General features: G+C 37.3%; 1 protein-coding gene across 1 annotated transcript; it reads right to left on the bottom strand.

Moving 5' to 3' along the window:
- Positions 1-2,765: 2,765 nt before the first annotated feature.
- Positions 2,766-10,691, bottom strand: LOC591063 (neurotrypsin). Its single transcript, XM_790642.5, has 6 exons — positions 10,463-10,691; positions 7,703-8,035; positions 7,050-7,379; positions 6,221-6,550; positions 5,579-5,887; positions 2,766-4,841 (listed from the first exon to the last, which is right to left on the bottom strand). The coding sequence occupies exons 1-6, from the start codon at positions 10,533-10,535 to the stop codon at positions 4,573-4,575; spliced, it is 1,644 nt and encodes a 547-aa protein (XP_795735.4). The 5' UTR covers positions 10,536-10,691; the 3' UTR covers positions 2,766-4,572.
- Between the last annotated feature and the right edge of the window lie 7,589 nt (positions 10,692-18,280).

The raw sequence follows: 18,280 nt of genomic DNA, 5'->3' as shown, positions 1-18,280 counted from the left end.
TATTCCCGTTTAGAAATTATATATCACAACTACATAGTCTGAGATTTTCATGTTCGCAGCTACCATTATGCGGCCGTATAGGCGCTATTTAAAAATTTATCAAAATTTACCGGGAGCACCGGTAAATTTTTATATTCAATTTTTCTCGGAAGCAGGATTGTTTTAGGGGCTAAATTTTCTAGCGCTTATAATACATCCACGGGGGCATCCAAATATATCAAAATTGTAAAGAATCACTATCCACCCAATTTCAAAATTTCCCAAAACTTTGTATTACCTTTAACCCAAGTTAGCTTATCATCTATCTGTAGGAAGTTTGTACTGCTTCCTCTTTGTATTTCATGGTTGTGCTATTGAAAAATCAAATTGAAGATGTTGGCCCTTATTTGAACAAAAATCCATATATTTAGTGCCGTATTCAGCATGTGAAATAAATATGTTGGTATCGTCCGCATATAACACAAAATGTAATAATTCAGATGTATTGATTATATCATATATATATCAGAAATAACAAAGGACCAATTATACTCCCTTGTGGTGTTCCACACACCACATGCATTATCTCAGAACTTTAAAAAAAAAAAAAAAATAAGGATACTTACAATCACTTGCCATCTTCAATAAAGGAATCAGAGACGAACAAATTTCTAATAAATGATTTATAATCATTCATTTTAATGTAATGAAAAACAAATTACATTTTAAAAATGCATAAATGATGAAAAAGAAATTATGCATTTCAAAAAGTAGTAGTAGCAGTGATAAAATTTAAAATAAGTGTAATAATAATAGTAATAATAATAATAATCATTAACCAATCACAAACTGACCAGGGGGCGTGCCAAATGAACTATGGCAGGCCATTCATGCCACTGGTTCTCACTATCTCTCAGGGACGTCACAAATCGTTGAAGTTTACCTTTTTGATGGTTCATTGTTGAATAAAAAAGCTACTTACATTGTAAACTTAAATTATATTGAATACTTGGACTTACACTACGGTATGTGATTTGATTATGTCCTTAAAAAGTCTTGACAGAACCAGATGTGAAAAATTAGAGAGAAAAACCTTAGAAATTATTATCTTTAGATAATATTTTTTCCTTCAAAAATAAACTATAAAAAAGGTAAATGCTGTAGATTTGTGACCACGATTTGTACGTCCCTTGAGAAAACAATGCCAGGAATGGTTATAGAGAAATTAGGGCCATTATAGTGCAGTATGGTATGTAATCCTGTAGGATTTTTTTGCCAAAGTTTTTTTTTTTTTTTTTTTTTTTTGTTGCTCTTTTGGCTTCAAAAGGGTCCCAATTGGCAAAAAATGATGGGGTTCAAATTTTCAGACCCCTCCTTCATTTCCTGGGGGGTCCATATTGGGCGCCAAAATGGCATATATAACAGGAAATAGGGAAATTTGGTGTCTTCTGGAAAATTTGAACCCCATCAATTTCTGATAGCTTGGACCCCAATGAATCGAAAAATGCAACAACAAAAATCAACTTTGGCACAAAATCCTACAGGAGCTGTTTCAGTGACATACCGTACCACACTATAAATAGCCTGCCATAGTTCAAGTCCAAACTAAGTCGATCTTAAATCTTTAATTGTGAAACACTCCCCTACCCTCATTCCTTACTGTCCATCCAGAAAACTCAAGCTCCAGAATATATTGCTTCAAGAAGAAAAAAAATGGCACCCCTTACATGCAGGGCAAAATATATCTTTGTAATTGGTACACGTTAGTCACCATTCATTGAAAGGCATCGGTCATATCCCACCACTGCAACCATGACAGTAAGGTTCATAGTGCATTGAGAGAGATAGTTGTGACATGCGTATATTACATCAGGGAGCTCTGACTAGTTCCCTCTTACATACAATCTCTACGACAGGGAGCTATTTGTATCTATTTCTCTAAACCAGCTATGGTAAGGAAAACACTTCAATCACTATAGTATATAGTAAGGTTACATACATGTAACAAATTATTGAGGCACGGTCTCGTTGCCGAAAGGGACAAACACAACAAAAACAAGAATTGAAGGATATCATCCCTCAACATACCTGCCAACTACTACGATTTTGGCGTAATTATTACGATTTTTATTTTTTTTTTAATTTTTATTTTTTATTTTTTTTTTTAATATTTTTTTTTTTAAATTTATTCTTTTTTTTTTTGCCCGTTCACCTGGCACTGTCCAGGCCGATGCTTAAGCGTGCCCGGAAGAGCACCGGCATGGTACCATGCGTAAAAAAAGTTTCACAGCTCAATCACTGTCTACTCACCACTCAGAAAGTGGGACCAAATATCCAGATTTCTGTTTGGACTCTGAGGAAAATTAGTCTGTCATCTTTGGTTTTAAAAACAGAATTGATTACTATTATTATTATTAAATCATTAAATCAGCGCCTTCAACTGTAACTCAAAAGTTAAACGCTTGAGTTTTCGGTGACGGACCTGGGATACTTCTACCGTAGTATGGTGGTGTCAACAACAAAAAAATTGGGTATTCGCCTTTAAGTGTCCTCGAGTACCTCATTACACGCTTATGCACAGCCCTTTATTTTTCTCCTCCAGGTTCTATTTCATCAGGGGAATTTTGAGCTTTTAGTCCTTGTTTTTTTAAATATTTTTTATGGGGGAGAGGGTTGCATAAAAAATGAGTTTAAAGTGAAGGAAAAAGGCATTCTTACATGTTGAAAATACCAAAAGCTCCCTACCATGGGAGGGGGACACCGACAGCCCTGTCCCACACCCACCCCCCGCTCCGTCACAGTCCTCGTAAAAAATGATTACTATTTTTAGTCTTCAAAGGTTGGCAGGTATGCCTCAAGAGGGTAGCAAACACAATGGCACTGATCAAAAAATGTTTGAGAAGATTTAGAAACCTAACATTTAGGTGAATTAACCCTATAAAACAATGATTTTCATAATTGTCATATCATTTTAAAAATTAAAGCTGCTTTATCCACAACAGTAATCAACTTGATTTCTGCTCAAAGTGAAATCAACCCATTTTCTGCAAATCTTCTTTAAATCTCCTAAATACCAGTTCACTCCTATAAACATACTTGTACAGTAGAACTTCAATTTCTCATAATTATACACTTGTTTTTAGTGTCATATACTTAGAAAGTGATAAAAGTTATTCAAAAATTGAAAGTGACTAAAATTGGCCAACTGGCCAATACTGAACAAAAACTGTGTACAGGGTGTCATCAAATAGTTTATATCTTTTATAATAAAAAAGATGGTTTTAAAATTGAATCCAATAAGACTACACATTCACTTTTCTAAAGGAAAGACATATTGCACATACACACTGCACTTTACTCAATGATTGTTTATCTTGTCAAAGGTATTAGGTAAGGGTTAGTCTAGGGTTGCAATTGGGTTAAGTATAGTATTGGGTCTATGGCTGAAGTTCAAGAACTTAAACAAATTATCTGTCTAACATATGTATCCTTTGATGTAAGTAAAACAGTTTGGCCATCACGCCTCCTATGGATTTGTTTACAACAGTTCACAGAAGCGTTTAGGTTAGTGGTTTATTTCTGTAAAGGTTGAATCTGGCGGCTTGAATTGATACTGGATCCATTTACATCTAACATTTTATAATACCTAAACATAAATGTATGTGTGAGAAGAAAAGAAATAAATGATTATGGACAAGGTTAAAAGCTCTGAACTTTTAACCCTGGATTAAGTGTAAGAGTTAGTACACTCTACATTTGCAGGCGAGGTGCAAAGATCATCTAGACATTTGCTTCGCTGTAAATCTCGATCACTATCGCTGTGCTGCATAAGGCAAGACTTGAATGAAAGTTAAACCAGACAACTCTGGGCATGAGACTTTTGAGAGACTTTTGAGAGAGTTATTACCACACTTAACCAAGGTTTGAACTAAACCTCACCATCGGAATACATTTTAATTCAGGGTTCAATTGGCAAGTACACCGGCAACAAGGAAACTCAGTCAGCATTGTGGGACATCTCTAAACGTCCTTCATCGAAGTGGTCAATATTCATCAAAGGCAAGGCCCCTGTGAATGGCTCTTAAAACAGATGCATTGCTACCCTGCTACTATCCCAGACTATTGCCTGATTTTGTTCAGCCCTCATGACTGATTATTTATTGTTTATTTGTTGTCTCTATTTTTTCTATTGTTTGTAACTCGATGAACTTCTGTTAGTCCAGTTTCTCAGTCTAGTCTCTCCTGTGTAGGCTACTGGGCAAGATCCTCAGAAGAGGCACTTTATAAATCTCTTCTTCTTTGATGTCTTTAAAAAAGAATTCTGAATTTAATTCATTCAAAATTCTTTCAACTCAATTTACATCACAACTAGTATGGCCATGCAAAAGTGCATAGGCCAGACTAGCATCTCTTAGGTAGTCTAAAACCATTTTGCATGCAAGGATCATGGAAGAGGGTGGACAACTCTCCTGAGGAAGAATCATCAACTTCAAATGAAATGCTCGATAGAAATCCCTTCGCAATTAAGTTCCAGTTAACACTGCATCCAAAATGAACTCCAAAATTGTCTCCGCTGTTGTCCATGCAGTCTCCTCATACAGATGTATCTCCTTGCGCTTGCGGTTTGGGAAAATGTCCAACATCATCGTAGGCTGGTGGCGGTTTCTCCTCCGCTCCATTGGGATCTGGATTTAGTGGTTCACCAGCAGGTTCTTCTACATCTTGTGTTGTTTCCGCAACGGGAGTGTCATTGGCACACCCCTTGTCCATACATGAAAAACAGCATTTACATATGGCAAGGAGAACTGTTACGCAGCCAAGAACAATGCCAGTTATCTGCAGCCATGACAGAAAGCTTTTGTCTGTTGGAAAAAGTGAAAAAAGAAAAAAAAAGAAGATGACAAATTTTGCTGTGAGCTTGCCACGGGTACAATTTCATGGCACACAATACTCTGATATTTTTCTTCCATATTTTTTACTTCTTTTCTAACAAATTTTATGAAATTAGATGCCTGTTTTTACCTCGTGTTGAGTCACAAACAGAGAAAGATTTGTGAACACAATGGAAGTGAAAATGCATTTCTCTCTTCTTTCAAATTTCTTATTATCATTCATTCTTTTAAAAAATAAATTGTGATAAAAAGCCTACAACATAAATTTTCCCTTAAAAAAGTAACATTTTCAATCTAAAGCCCACTGCATACTACACAATTGTCCTGCAATCTGATGTTCAAAAAATGTCAATTGTATAAGATGTCTTACAAACATTAACTTCCTGATTTAGTTTCTAAATAATGACAAGAATACCAATAACTAGAATTTTAGTGCATTAAGTCAGAATATATAAAAGCTGAATCGGCTTCAAATTGTACACAATTAACTGCACTACTGGTCTAATGTCACGATGATTCTAACAAATTGAACCTGTCCTTTTCCAAGAAAGCATAAATCAATTAAAATTTTACATTTTCTTAATCTTGATCTTGATCTTCGGTCATTAAGATTTTACATTTTTAAATGTTCGTTTCAAATGTTATTGCGAATTCTTCCTAAATCGGATTACAGTCCGTTCGTATAGTGTGGGGTGTGGCATACTCACTTCTGCATTTGATGGCGATGTCATCCTTGTGGGTGCAATTATGCACCCCCCATCCTTTAGAGTCGCAGGATCTCAGTGATCGTTCCCATCCGATACAGTCCAAACCCTCTAGTAGGATCATCCCGGTGCCCACGGGAACGTCGTTGACACTGGTCTTGCTGGCCTCGTCGTACCCTGATCCCATACACACCACGTCCGCTGCGTCCTTATTCCATCCGTTCTTACACACTGTGCCCCAGATACCCTGGTAATACACTTCCACTCGCCCATGGGCATCACTGCTTCCGTCCACTAAGCGCGAATCTCCATCTAATCAATAACAGAACAAGGTGATATACATGTAGCTGGGTAGGGTAGCAACCAATCACCCCAAAAATGGATCTGTACACCCAACAGAATACCTGAAATAAAATCAGTCACCTCCAAAATACCATGTAATACATTCAAATGATAAACTAAGAACAGTAAAGGAAAATATTTTCACAGAAATGATATTTAAATTTGATATTTTGAATAGAAATCCAAACACAAAGAGCAAATAAACTTAGGGATTGTGTCCCTTTGACCAATTAATGTACATACAAAATCTTCATCCTTTTTTTCCCTGAAATAGAAATGCGTTTTCAAAGACAGTAGTCTGACCTTCTGTTTGTGAGCATGTCACACCTATGTCCATCTCATGGGTGCATTCTGTTGAAGCCCAGCCACTGTGGAAGCATTCATCCAGGCGCTTCTCGTTGCCTTTGCATGCTACCGCATCCAGCCAGACTTGGCCACTCCCTTTCCCGAATGCAGCTCCCGTAGTGAAAGTGTCCGCCCCTTTGAATCCCAGCTGCCTGCATGCCACCTTGGTCTCTGCTAGTCCCCATTTGTTGTCACACACGGAGCCCCAGTCAGCACTGTGGTACACCTCCAAGCGTCCTTGGCTAGAGTGATTACCATTGATCAAACGCAAGGCCCCCTCAGCCGGTTCTGAAAACAAATGCATTAATGAGGGACAAGGATTATGTGTTTCCTTGTTAAATTGTCATGATATGATATTGTGGTACTCCTGATCCGCCGGCCTACAGAATGCTAAGTTTAACAAAGGTTGATTTCATACATTCTTGCCGTACACAAATTATTTTTGAAGGTGCATTGGTACACTTTAACTCATATCCTGCCATAAGGCCGCATACATGCTACCCTAATAGTGCTTTGTACATAGGAGCACGCAATCGATTGGCTGCTTAATTCACCGAGTGAGCCACAGCTTAGCTGCTTTATGCATGCATGCTCGCATTCGTAATAGCAGTTATTGTTCATGCTCATTGTGCTGTGCCGAGTGCTTCGCAAGCGCTATTGATCGCACCATCAGATTATCACAAAATATACTTGACACAGGGGGGGATTTGTGGCTTGGCACAATGGGGATTAGCCCTATGGCACTGGGCTGTATTCATTATAGCAGGATAACAGTTAAAAGACTTACCGGCATCAACAAGGCATCTCACTCCCGCATCCTCTGTATGACGACAGATGTTACCATAATCCCAGCCAGCATGGGCACACCCGGATAGCATCTGCTCTGTGCCACTGCATCGCACATCCTTCATCCAGATTCTTCCTGTTCCTCCTCCAAACAGTGAATTAGTAAAAGCCAACTCCACTCCCGGGAAACCTAGCTGGCGGCAGACCACAGCAGCATCAGGCACATCCCAGTTATCGTCGCATACCGTTCCCCATTCACCATAGTTGTAGATTTCTACTCGACCTTCGTTGGCGGAAAAGCCATCAGCAAGTCGTATAGATCCCTCGATTGCTGGAAGATACAAGCAGAACTATAAGCATGTCATATTTGTATGTGTGCATGCATGCACTTAACTTGGATGGACTAAAGTAAAGTAATTTGAAGGCAATATTATTACTATATAATTATTAATACTATTTGTTTTGTTATTGTAAATATTTTTATTCTATTATTATCATTATCATCAGCAGTGTTATAAATATTATCAATATGAATAGGCCTATTATCTTTAGTATTATTATAATCATTATTACTATTGTATTATTATTATTATATATAATTCATTTATAAATGTAATACAAAACTTATGATAAACCTTGGTTGCTATGACTTACTATCATTTGTGACCATGCATTGCACTCCAGCATCTCCGTCCCATGAGACCACGCCACGAGATCCCCAAGGATCATGCGAACAATTAGCAAGTGTCTGCTCTGTGCCCAAGCATCCTACGTCACTCAACCAAATCGTCCAATTTCCCACTCCAACTGTGGAGCCATCAGACACCCTGTATACACCAAGGAAGCCCAACTGCCTGCAAACCACTGCACCATCGGACAAGTCCCAGTGGTAAGAGTACACGATGCCCCATTTGCCATCGTGGTAGATTTGGACCTTCCCCTCAGCGTTAGAAGATCCACCTGTGAGTCTTACCGATCCCTCGGTTGCTGAAAATAAGTGCAAATATAAAAAAGAAACAAATTATTTCTTACAGGTACTATTTATAGTGCTACCACAAACATGCATAGTGTTTTTTGCAATTTGCATTAAATGATCCAGGGTCCCGTTTCATGAAACCAACTCCATTACAGTCATATCTTTGTCGGCGACCTACGGAGATGTCATGAAGTGGATAAACCGTTTCACAAAGCCATGACAGACATGATATCGATATATCGCGATACTAGCAGCTCAAGAACATAGTCTTTGTCACGATCCATTTGATTTATCACGAATAACCCAAAACAAGTTTTGGGGATAAAATTGTTCAAAAAGAAACATATACATATAAACTCTTCTAAAATAAATAACAAATAGTGTCATTATCAAATGTAGATCATCAAAAGATTTGCATACTTTATGTAAAGATTCTTAAATTGAAGAAAAACTGGTGAGTGTTTTTTTCTCTACAATCCAATCAAAAGGTAGTTGAAGGATACCGTAATGTGATAGTTTATCAATACATACTTTTTTTGTTTATTGTGACGAGGAATTTTAGGCAAAATACCTTTTCTCAGCCAGTTTTTATTCTAGAGTCTCATAAATACTCGTTATATAATTGATTTGATATTGAAAATATAATTTGGAAGAAGTAATTAGAGAGGGAATAATAATGCACATAGGCCCCAAAGGAATGATGGTATCCTAAGAAAAGACTATGGATCGACTATGGACAACGGTGTGTAACATTCTTATCTCTTTTATTTATATGTTATAGTTTAATGATTTGTGATTTAATGTTTATATTCAGCTTTTTAAAATTCCTGTATAATTTGTATTATCACTTCTTTACATTTGCATTTCGCATCCCAGAGAATTACGTACCGAACTCGTCTATATTTTTCTCAAAATGATGGTGAAACTAATCGTACATTTCGCGGCCCATGGAATAGCAATAAACTGACTTGTGATGGCGCTTTACAGCAATTAAAAAGATATGATGGGTTCGGAATAGTGACAACTCATTGTCCAGGAAGTTGTCGCTCATCATGGCAAAGACGGCTTCGTGAAACACTTAGCTGACAAGTTGCGTGACAGTGGCGAGATGTCATTGATCTTGTAGTTATGACGGTTTCAAGAAACGGCCCCCAGGTTACTAGCTTTACCATTATATCAAACTCTGAATTACATAGACCCTATATATTTCACTTTTAAAAAAAAGTTTTAGGGATCAAAGAGCCTATATAGCTTATGGGTATTTTTCTAAGATATATATATATATATATATATATATATGCTTGTAACATTTTACTACCAATTAACATAGACAATATGCATATTAAGTTTCATATCATATTTATTCATGACAGAATAAATACATACATGAATTTCTTGTATGTATATTTATTCTCTGCATTAAACTTATAGTACGCTTGGACTCTTGGAGAAAAGAATTACCTGGTAATTGAATTACCCCAAATTCCATTTTAATCACTAACAAATATTAACAAGTTACCAATTGATGCACCCCTGTTTTTACAAAAATTATTCTTCCCACCATCACTGTCATTTATTTTTTTCTTTATCTCTACATCCTCTGCTGGCACTGAAATACCGTTTATACACTCCAGGAAAGCATAGAGAGTCAATGCTAATGTATATTGACCTTTCCTGCAAAACATGTTTATAGGCAGCATTTGCACACATGAATAGTCAATAACTCATTATACACAAATGCACACAATCATGCCGATGTAATGTGGTCGATCAGCAAGTACGAGTCTCAGAGTAGACTATTACAATTTGAATTTTTAAATTATTCTTTCTAACATCAGTAAGTTGAAAAAATTGTATTTTACTGCTATTTAGGTGTCATCAATTGTCACTTAAGTACAGTAGACCTATAGTGTTTGAAATGTTGAGAATATATAAGCTTTTAATACACAGCCAGGATAGTAATGCAGATATTAGACCGAAAGCTTCAGTCTCTCTAATCGTCGGTTGTTCTACTGAGACTACGTCTGGCTCCACTAGACCTCCGATTATTGGGGAATGACAACAAATGTCAGTTTTATTAAAGAAATGACCCAAATCAGATGGTTATTGCTGTCTATGCAGATATGTGTGCGTTTATATATGAATCTAGGCATAAAGGATGTGGTACACATTACATTTCCCTTCAAGCACACACAGCAATAATTGAGGGGGAGAACAATACCCCCAAAAAATCACTGCCCAGATGAAGCGTTATACGGGGCGGGAATCCGCTATGTACTCCCCAATTGTTTTCGTCTCCACCTGCAAAACCACTTCAGTATACACCACACGCATTACCTTTGACACTCTATGCTTTGCTGGAGTGCACTACACGGCCGGGCCCCGCATTCTCGATCTCACATACTGCCCCCTTTTCTAGAATAAGATCATAAAGTTACCTTGCTCAACTGCTAAAAGTCCGTCAAATAGTAGTAAAAGAATGACACTCAGTAGCAGTAATAGTTCATCCATATTTAACGATAACTACGGATCCTGGTATCTATCCCCCGAAACTAATCACCGAGATCATGGGTGCGCACTCCACCAATTTCGCTTGCCGCGCCTCGATCTCGACCAGCGGTACGCTTGCTGGTTACGTACGTACCGATAGAAAGGGCGATCGAGGTACACTGAACAAGGGTGCCTGGATGCCTAAACTTAGAGGCTCAATGCCAAAAACATCACAGTACATGAGCCGCGATATACAGTGCGTCCCAGAAAAAAACGAAACCGAGAAGTATCGATGTTTTATCATAACTTAATCACAACCATAATTAATGAATGATACATATTTGGAAAGCTTAGAGTCTCCTCTTTCAGTTGATGCTACTCAGATGATGCATATTTCACACATGAGTGATTAAAAGCAATTTGAAGGAAGGAAACCAAAAAGACATTTGGCGGGCGGTATCTGAATTTCGAAGAAAAATGCACATTTCTAGAAAGTTGAGTTTCTGCCCTTTCAAATGACAAAAGTTCTGTTTGTTTAAAGTAGTGCTTGCATTTCCATAATTTTATTAAACGAATTCGTTTTCACTGGCTGCCCGCCGTATCAATAAACGAAATTAAAAAAAGACTTAACTCCGTTTCGTTGACAATCAGCCGTAGACGAGAGTCTTCATGCATGGCTGATTGTCAAAGGAGAAAAGATAGATTGATGGAGAAACAAAGAAATACATAAAACAAAAGAGAAGAGGTTAGAATGAAGGAGAACAAAAGAATTACATAACCGAAGGAGAGCTCAGGGGGATAGATTGTGAAAAAACAAAGACATGACAAAAGAGAAGAGGATAGATTGAACTTGAAGGAGAACACAGAAATACATAATGAAAGAGAAGAGAGGATAGATTTAACCCAAAACAAATAACGAGTATGTACACATGTACAGCCCCAGCAATCCAACACTGCTAAGGGTAATGCTAGACTCTGTGTCTAGTCGTTCGCGCAGTATATTTGACTGAAGTGGCTATACAGTTGTGTAAAAAAAATATGCGCCTACCGGCACTTCCTGGAAAAAAACGAGGCCTTCTGATTGGTTAGAAGTTAGAGAAAAGTGATTTGTCACGTCGTGAGACGTTGTATATGCTTTGATGCCGCACAATGCACAAAGACGGTGGTCCGGTACTTCATCAGTAGTACTTGCAAACATCTCGAGTGTATAACGTTATCAGGGGCGCCCGGCGTCGCTAGATCTTTTTCAGTTGTTGAGTGGGAAGGAGTGTAGAGGCCACCGATTACCGACAAAACGAGCGACCAATTACCTACAAATATATTAATGACAATGTCTAAATGTCTACAAATTTTACCCTATAAACCCGGGGCCAGGAACTAAGTAATTTCTCAGTTTTCCCCCTCCCGCGCGAAGCGCGGAAACTTTGACACTTCATTAAATTATTAGATAAAGAAGACAATTCATTGTACCGGTCCCGACTCTTAAACCTTGTCTGAATTCATTTTCGCCCATCTCGCTCGAAGCGCGAAAGCTTTGACGCTTCATTTAACTATTTCTCTTGATCCTTGTCTGAATTCAAATTCGCCCTTTCCGCGCGAAGCGCGGAAGCATTCACGTTTCATTAAATTATCAGAGAAAGAAGACGATTCGTTGTATCGTGTTTTTGTCTGAATTCAGTTTCCCCCTCCCGCGCGGAAGCTTTGACACTTCATTACATTATTAGAGAAGGAAGACGATTCGATGTACTATTCTCGACTCTTAATCCTAGTCTGAATTCAGTTGAGCGAGGGGCAGAGGCGGCGGAGCGACTTCCAAAGTGGGGGGGGGGGGGCACCAACAAAAAAGGGCACTTTGTGGGAAAAAAGGCACCTACAAAGGGAAATCTCAAAGCGAAAATAAACAATTTTTAGACATTCGTATATACTCCTAAAATATGATTACACTATTAGGGAGGATTTCAATATTTGTTTCTCTTTATCGTATAAAATATTGCTTTTTAAAGCATCATACCTTGCAGTTGGGTGTGATGGTCGAAAAAAAATCATTTGCGAGCGAGGAAAAATATAAGATTTGTGAGGTCAGTGCGAAAACTACATCTTCATCGACCAATCCTCATCGGGTTATAAATAAGCACATTTTCATAACAGCAAACTGAAAAGACCTTTGATAAGTAACATAATTATAACACCATAAATTTGAGCGAGCGTAGCGAGCGAGCTTTGGGAGATATTGCTCTTAGTCGCTTGAAATTAGGGGCACGTTGAATGATGAGAGGAAAGGGGGACACTTATTCCAAGGGATAAGACACTTATTAGAAAATAAAAGGAGAACGTGTCAAAGTATAAAGGGTTATTATTAGAGGTGAAAATGGGGTACTCACCAGGGATGAAAAGGCACTTATGAGAATGGAAATTGGGCATTTGTCGACGGAAAAGAGGCAACCATCAGATTTTGATAGGGGCATTTATGAAAAAGGGATAGGTTCCTCATAAGAAAGGAAAAGGGGCACGTATCATTGTTAAAAAAGGTTAATTATCAGAGGTGAAAAGGGGCACTTATCGCACCTGAAAAGGGGCAAACACCATATATGAAAGAGGCACTTATGAGAATTAAAAAGGGGCACTAATAATAAAGGGAAATGTGCATTTGTTGAAAGAAAAGGAGCACTGATCAGATTTTGATAGGGGCATTTATTGGAGGTGAAAGGGGGCTTTTATGAAAAGCAGAAATTATGAAGGAAAAAGAGCATTTATTAGGAAGGAAAAGGGGCACGTGTCAAAATAAAAGGGGCACATATCAGAGGTGGAAAGGAGAGGGGTCACTTTTAAAAATTAACAGGGGCACATATCAAAGTAATAGGGGCACTTTTTATGTAAAAAGGGGCGCTTCTTACAAAGTTAAAGGGGCACTTTTCCCATGGGAAAAGGGGCACTTTTGGGGTACTTGAAAAAGTGGGGGCACTGTGCCCCCCCTCCCCCCGGGTCCGCCGCCTCTGGCGAGGGGTTGGAGAGGTTTGGTTCTAGTTTTGTTTTATTTTGCTTCTTAATTTGTTTATTTGGTGTGTTTTTTGTTCTTCAATTCATATTCCCGAGCCATACAAGGAGTCTGGGCATATATCCCTGAACGATGTGGTCAAATGAAAACATAGCTGCAATTCTAGGCAATTTATCCATGGGATTCAGGAGAGTTTGAAAATATAAGAAGAGGCCCTATACTTTATGATTGCTATAATCCTATGAAAATGTGACATAACAATGTTATGATGTTATGTAGGATAGAAATTGAATACCTTTTCATAAAATATTTTTGCTCTTCTTTTTAACTAAGACTTTTCTTTTAATAAACTAATGAGCTTCTTTATTCTTAAACCCAAAAGGGTTTGATGAAACAAGCTCAACAAAAATATATGATATTGATTTATAATTTATATTCTTCCAGAATTTCCTGTGCCTCAAACTCTCCTCGATTTTTATTGCAATATGTTATACTTTCATAATTAAAAGTAATGTTTCATACAAATACGTTATACCATTTGCATGTCCAGGCCTTAAATTTCGTCATTTTTAGGGCAAGGCCAGTTTGGCCTCGAGTACCTCATATTTTTAAGGGCACCAAGGCCAAAATATTTTTACAAAAAGGGCATCGAGGCCAAAATATTTTACAAAAAGGGCATCGAGTATGAGGCCAAAAAAATTGATTCTATTTTTGTTAGATGTCATGTGTATTTTATGAAACTTGTGCAGGATCAATTTCCCATGACTTTTAGCACCAGCTTCTTCACAGAATGTATAGAGGTCTACGGTACATACAAACAAGCAGGCGCGTAGCCACCCGGGGGGGGGGGGGCACATGCCCCCCCTAAAATTTCCAGGATCGGTTGAAATTTTGTAGACCCCTTTTTTTTACCTCGATCGATTACATGTATGTGCCCCCCCAAACACCAAACTCTGGCTATGCGCCTGCAAACAAGGCGGCGGCCCGCAAGCCTTAGATTTAGCAGCCAGGAGCAAGGGGCAATTTTTTTTTTAAGTTGCCCTTTGCCACGGGAATTTACCAGAGCAAGGGGCAATTTTCCAAAAACAGATAGGCCGCTTATCTAATCATAAGTTCAAAGAGAGTCTACAAATGTTAATTTCATAATGTGAATAGATCGAACGATCAATTTAATAACTTTTTAATCTTAACAATATGAACAGGAAAGATTGATTAAGAACATCAAACTTGCACATTAAACAGTATTTTAAAGTAACTAAAAATATTGATGAGCAAATGAATAAATAAATTGTCAATTTCACAAACATCGAAAGTCAGAAAGACTTAATTGGCAAGTTTACCGGGCCGGGTATTCAAAATCAAAATCGCACCTCACACACAAACCTTCCGCCATTCTCTCGGTAGTAGGAGCAAATTTGAAGAAATTATCTTTTTAACTGTTGTATAGAAAGGTCTACATAGATCTAGGCCTAACTAATGAAATAAGATGTAAAAATGTCCTTATACTACATTCGACAGCTGAAAGTGACACGCTCAGCTCAGTTGCGTAACGTGCATTCACGAAACCAAAATCGTTCCTCGCACACACACTCTCGCCACTTTTGGTGGGAAGCTGTCGGGCTGGAAGTTTGCCAGCGAAACCGATGCACCCTCGGAATTTTACCGGGACTCGAAACGTTCGTCTTGGGAAGCTGGCGGGGTAGCTTTTTGAAGCGAGGTCGGCAGGTGGCAAAATGAGAGTAACTACGATCGAGAACATCGTAGATGTTCTTAACTTATTAATAAGATAATTCTAAATTCTATTTGAGATAAAATAATAAACTAGGCCTACAAACAAACCTCGACAGATCTCTAATGACTATTTGAATGCTTGTTTATTTCTCCATTTGACGATTTGTTTTCTTGATCCTGGCCTTCGATTTGTACGTACGTGCGTGCGTCAACAGCATGCACCATATGCATATCATGCGATCGCATAATATGAACGTACGTACGTACGTGCGCTAGCGGATTGCCTATATAATAACAAAGGGCGCATTTTCACAGCACTTGCGCCTTATTAAAGCACTAAATACGAAGCTAGAAGAGAGCTCGTGGGCGGCAAACTGTTCGTGATTCGTGTATTTTTACTGTTCTAATAATTTATGGGCGCATTTTCACGGAAAACACTTGCGTCTTGCCGTCTAGTTTTAGATGATTATGGGCGCAATTGGTGGTTTTTTGTGCGCAAATTTAAAATAAAAAGGGCACGTCCAGTTGGAAAAAAAGGCACGTCGGCCAGTTTGAAAAAAAGGGCACGGCCTTTTTGGCCGTGAATATATCTTTTTTTGGGAGGGCACCGCGGCCAGTCATAGGGGCATCGACGGCCTGGCCGTCGATGGCCGTCGATTAATTTAAGGCCTGATGTCTATATATTTATATTTATCTATACATACACATTCATATACACTTTAATAATTACTTCTTAGTGTTCCTGATTCTGTGTACATTTTGTTATGGAAATGGCTCAATGAATACAAATAATGTTCATATTTACACATTTACTATCTCTGAAAAAACAAAAGGATACTTATAATCACTTGCCATCTTCATGAAAGGAATCAGAGACAAAACAAAATTCCAATAAATTATTTATCATCATCCATTTTAATTTAATGAAAGACAAAATAGATTTTGAAAATGCATAAATGATGAAAGAGAAATTATGCATTTGAAATAGTAGTAGTAGTAGTAATAAATGTAGTAGATTTAATAAAAAATTACAAAATTATGATACAACTACTACTACTAATAATAATGATAATAATAAACCATATTTCTATTGCACATTTCAACACAAAGAAAATTGAAAAATTGATCCTAACGCACTTGTGTGGTTACAAGAATCAGTGACTACATAATTGTACTGGAGTGGCCTGGAACTAGAAGTCATCCTGGTAAATTTGATGCAAAAGTGAAAATCTACCTTGATCATTATTCAACCACAAACTGACCAGCCACAAAACCCAATCTCCAGAATATATTGCTTCAAAAAAGAACAGGCAATCTAAGAAATTAATACCAGTAAGTATAATGCACACATAAGGAACCCAACCAACTAGAAATAAAGATAGCCAAATCAACCTATTTTCTGTCAAGTTCTTTAAATCTCCTAAATACCAGTTCACTCCTACAAACATACTTGTACAGTACAACTACAATTTCTCATAAATATATAGTCATTTACATTACAAGTATCGTATATTTAGAAGGTGATAAAAGTTATTCAAAAAATGATAGTGACTAAAATGATTGACCAACAGGCCTATACTGAACAAAAACTGTATAGGTCTTTTATCATCAAATAATACATCTTTTATAATAAAAAAGATGGTTTTAAAATTGAATACAACATGTACACACATACGACATAAGACATATTGCACATATACTCAATGAATGTTGATAATATACACATGTATGTTTGCTCTGTTTGAATACAGATAACAAATAGTTTTGACATGTAAAAAGGCTTTGATATCTATGTACTGTATGTTATCTTAAGATTAAATAAACACAAATGCATATCTTAAGTTCATGATACAAAATAAATAAAAATCGTATAAACAAATACTGACCTTAAAATACACAGGAGAAATCCTTTAAAAGATATCAAAGATATTATTATTATCTATACAAACAAATTATATTGACATGTCAATTTGAAATATATTGTTAAGTATTTGGCATCACCTGTGTCTGGGAGGCGAAGAGCCAACTAAATCAATGTAAACCTGTGGGTCCAGATCTCCTCCCAGTGTAAGTACATGATTGGGGTGTGCAGATGGATCACGATATACCAGGGTTGCCCCCTACTCTTATACAAATAGTTCAGTGGGTTCTTAACCTGCAAAGGTAGTGACTCTCTTTTACACCTGACCTTTATTTAACATCCTATCCGAGGGACCGATACAAAATATACAATATATATAATCGCTGTCTACTATTGCTGTGATCGTATGGAGCAAATAAAAGGGACAGATACAAAATATACAATTTACAATATCATTGTAGGCTTTTCCCAAGAAAAGATATTTCTTGAAATTCCCTAATAGTACCCAAAAAAATTCTCGCTCTATTTAATAAAGCAAGAAACATTTAGACTAAATTGGGATGATATTCTTATGCCACATACACTGTATATGGGGTCCAATGTAGCAATTCTTTTCAGAAATATTATTCATCACTTTGAAAATTCCAAACCCTTCTATACACAAATGTTTGTGTTTACTCAATAATTTACCATTCAGAAGAATTTCAAGAGTTTCTTTTACAATAACATTGCACGATCAGCACCTTATCTAAACAAAATGGCAAGAGTTTACAATAATAAAGATATTTCAGTTTGAACATTGTCATCTCTTAGATGTAACAAAATTGCAATAGTCTTTTTTTGGGGGGGGGGGGGGGAATCCACTGGGTAAGTATTTGACCTGGTATACCAGAGAAATGTAATGTGCATTACAAGGAAGACTAAAAATTAGTTGCCCCCTCTTAATATGTGTAATGCTCTATTTAATTGGAAATTCATCTGCAGTAGCATAGGATTGTAATCTATGCTCCTCAAACATATCAAATTTGGTTTTGGATGGAATTAGAAATATTTACACATGCTTTAAAAACAGCCCATAATTTTTTCCCCGCTGGTACTGGAAAACACAAATGCCCACAATCAATATCAATCAGCAATTATCAAGAATGATTTTGATAAAAACTGTAAACTTCATCTTCA

The sequence above is a fragment of the Strongylocentrotus purpuratus genome, unplaced genomic scaffold (genome assembly GCF_000002235.5).
Source record: "Strongylocentrotus purpuratus isolate Spur 01 unplaced genomic scaffold, Spur_5.0 spur5_scaffold_8, whole genome shotgun sequence".
In the NCBI taxonomy this organism is placed as follows: domain Eukaryota; kingdom Metazoa; phylum Echinodermata; class Echinoidea; order Camarodonta; family Strongylocentrotidae; genus Strongylocentrotus; species Strongylocentrotus purpuratus.
This window is presented reverse-complemented; position numbering and strand designations above follow the sequence as displayed.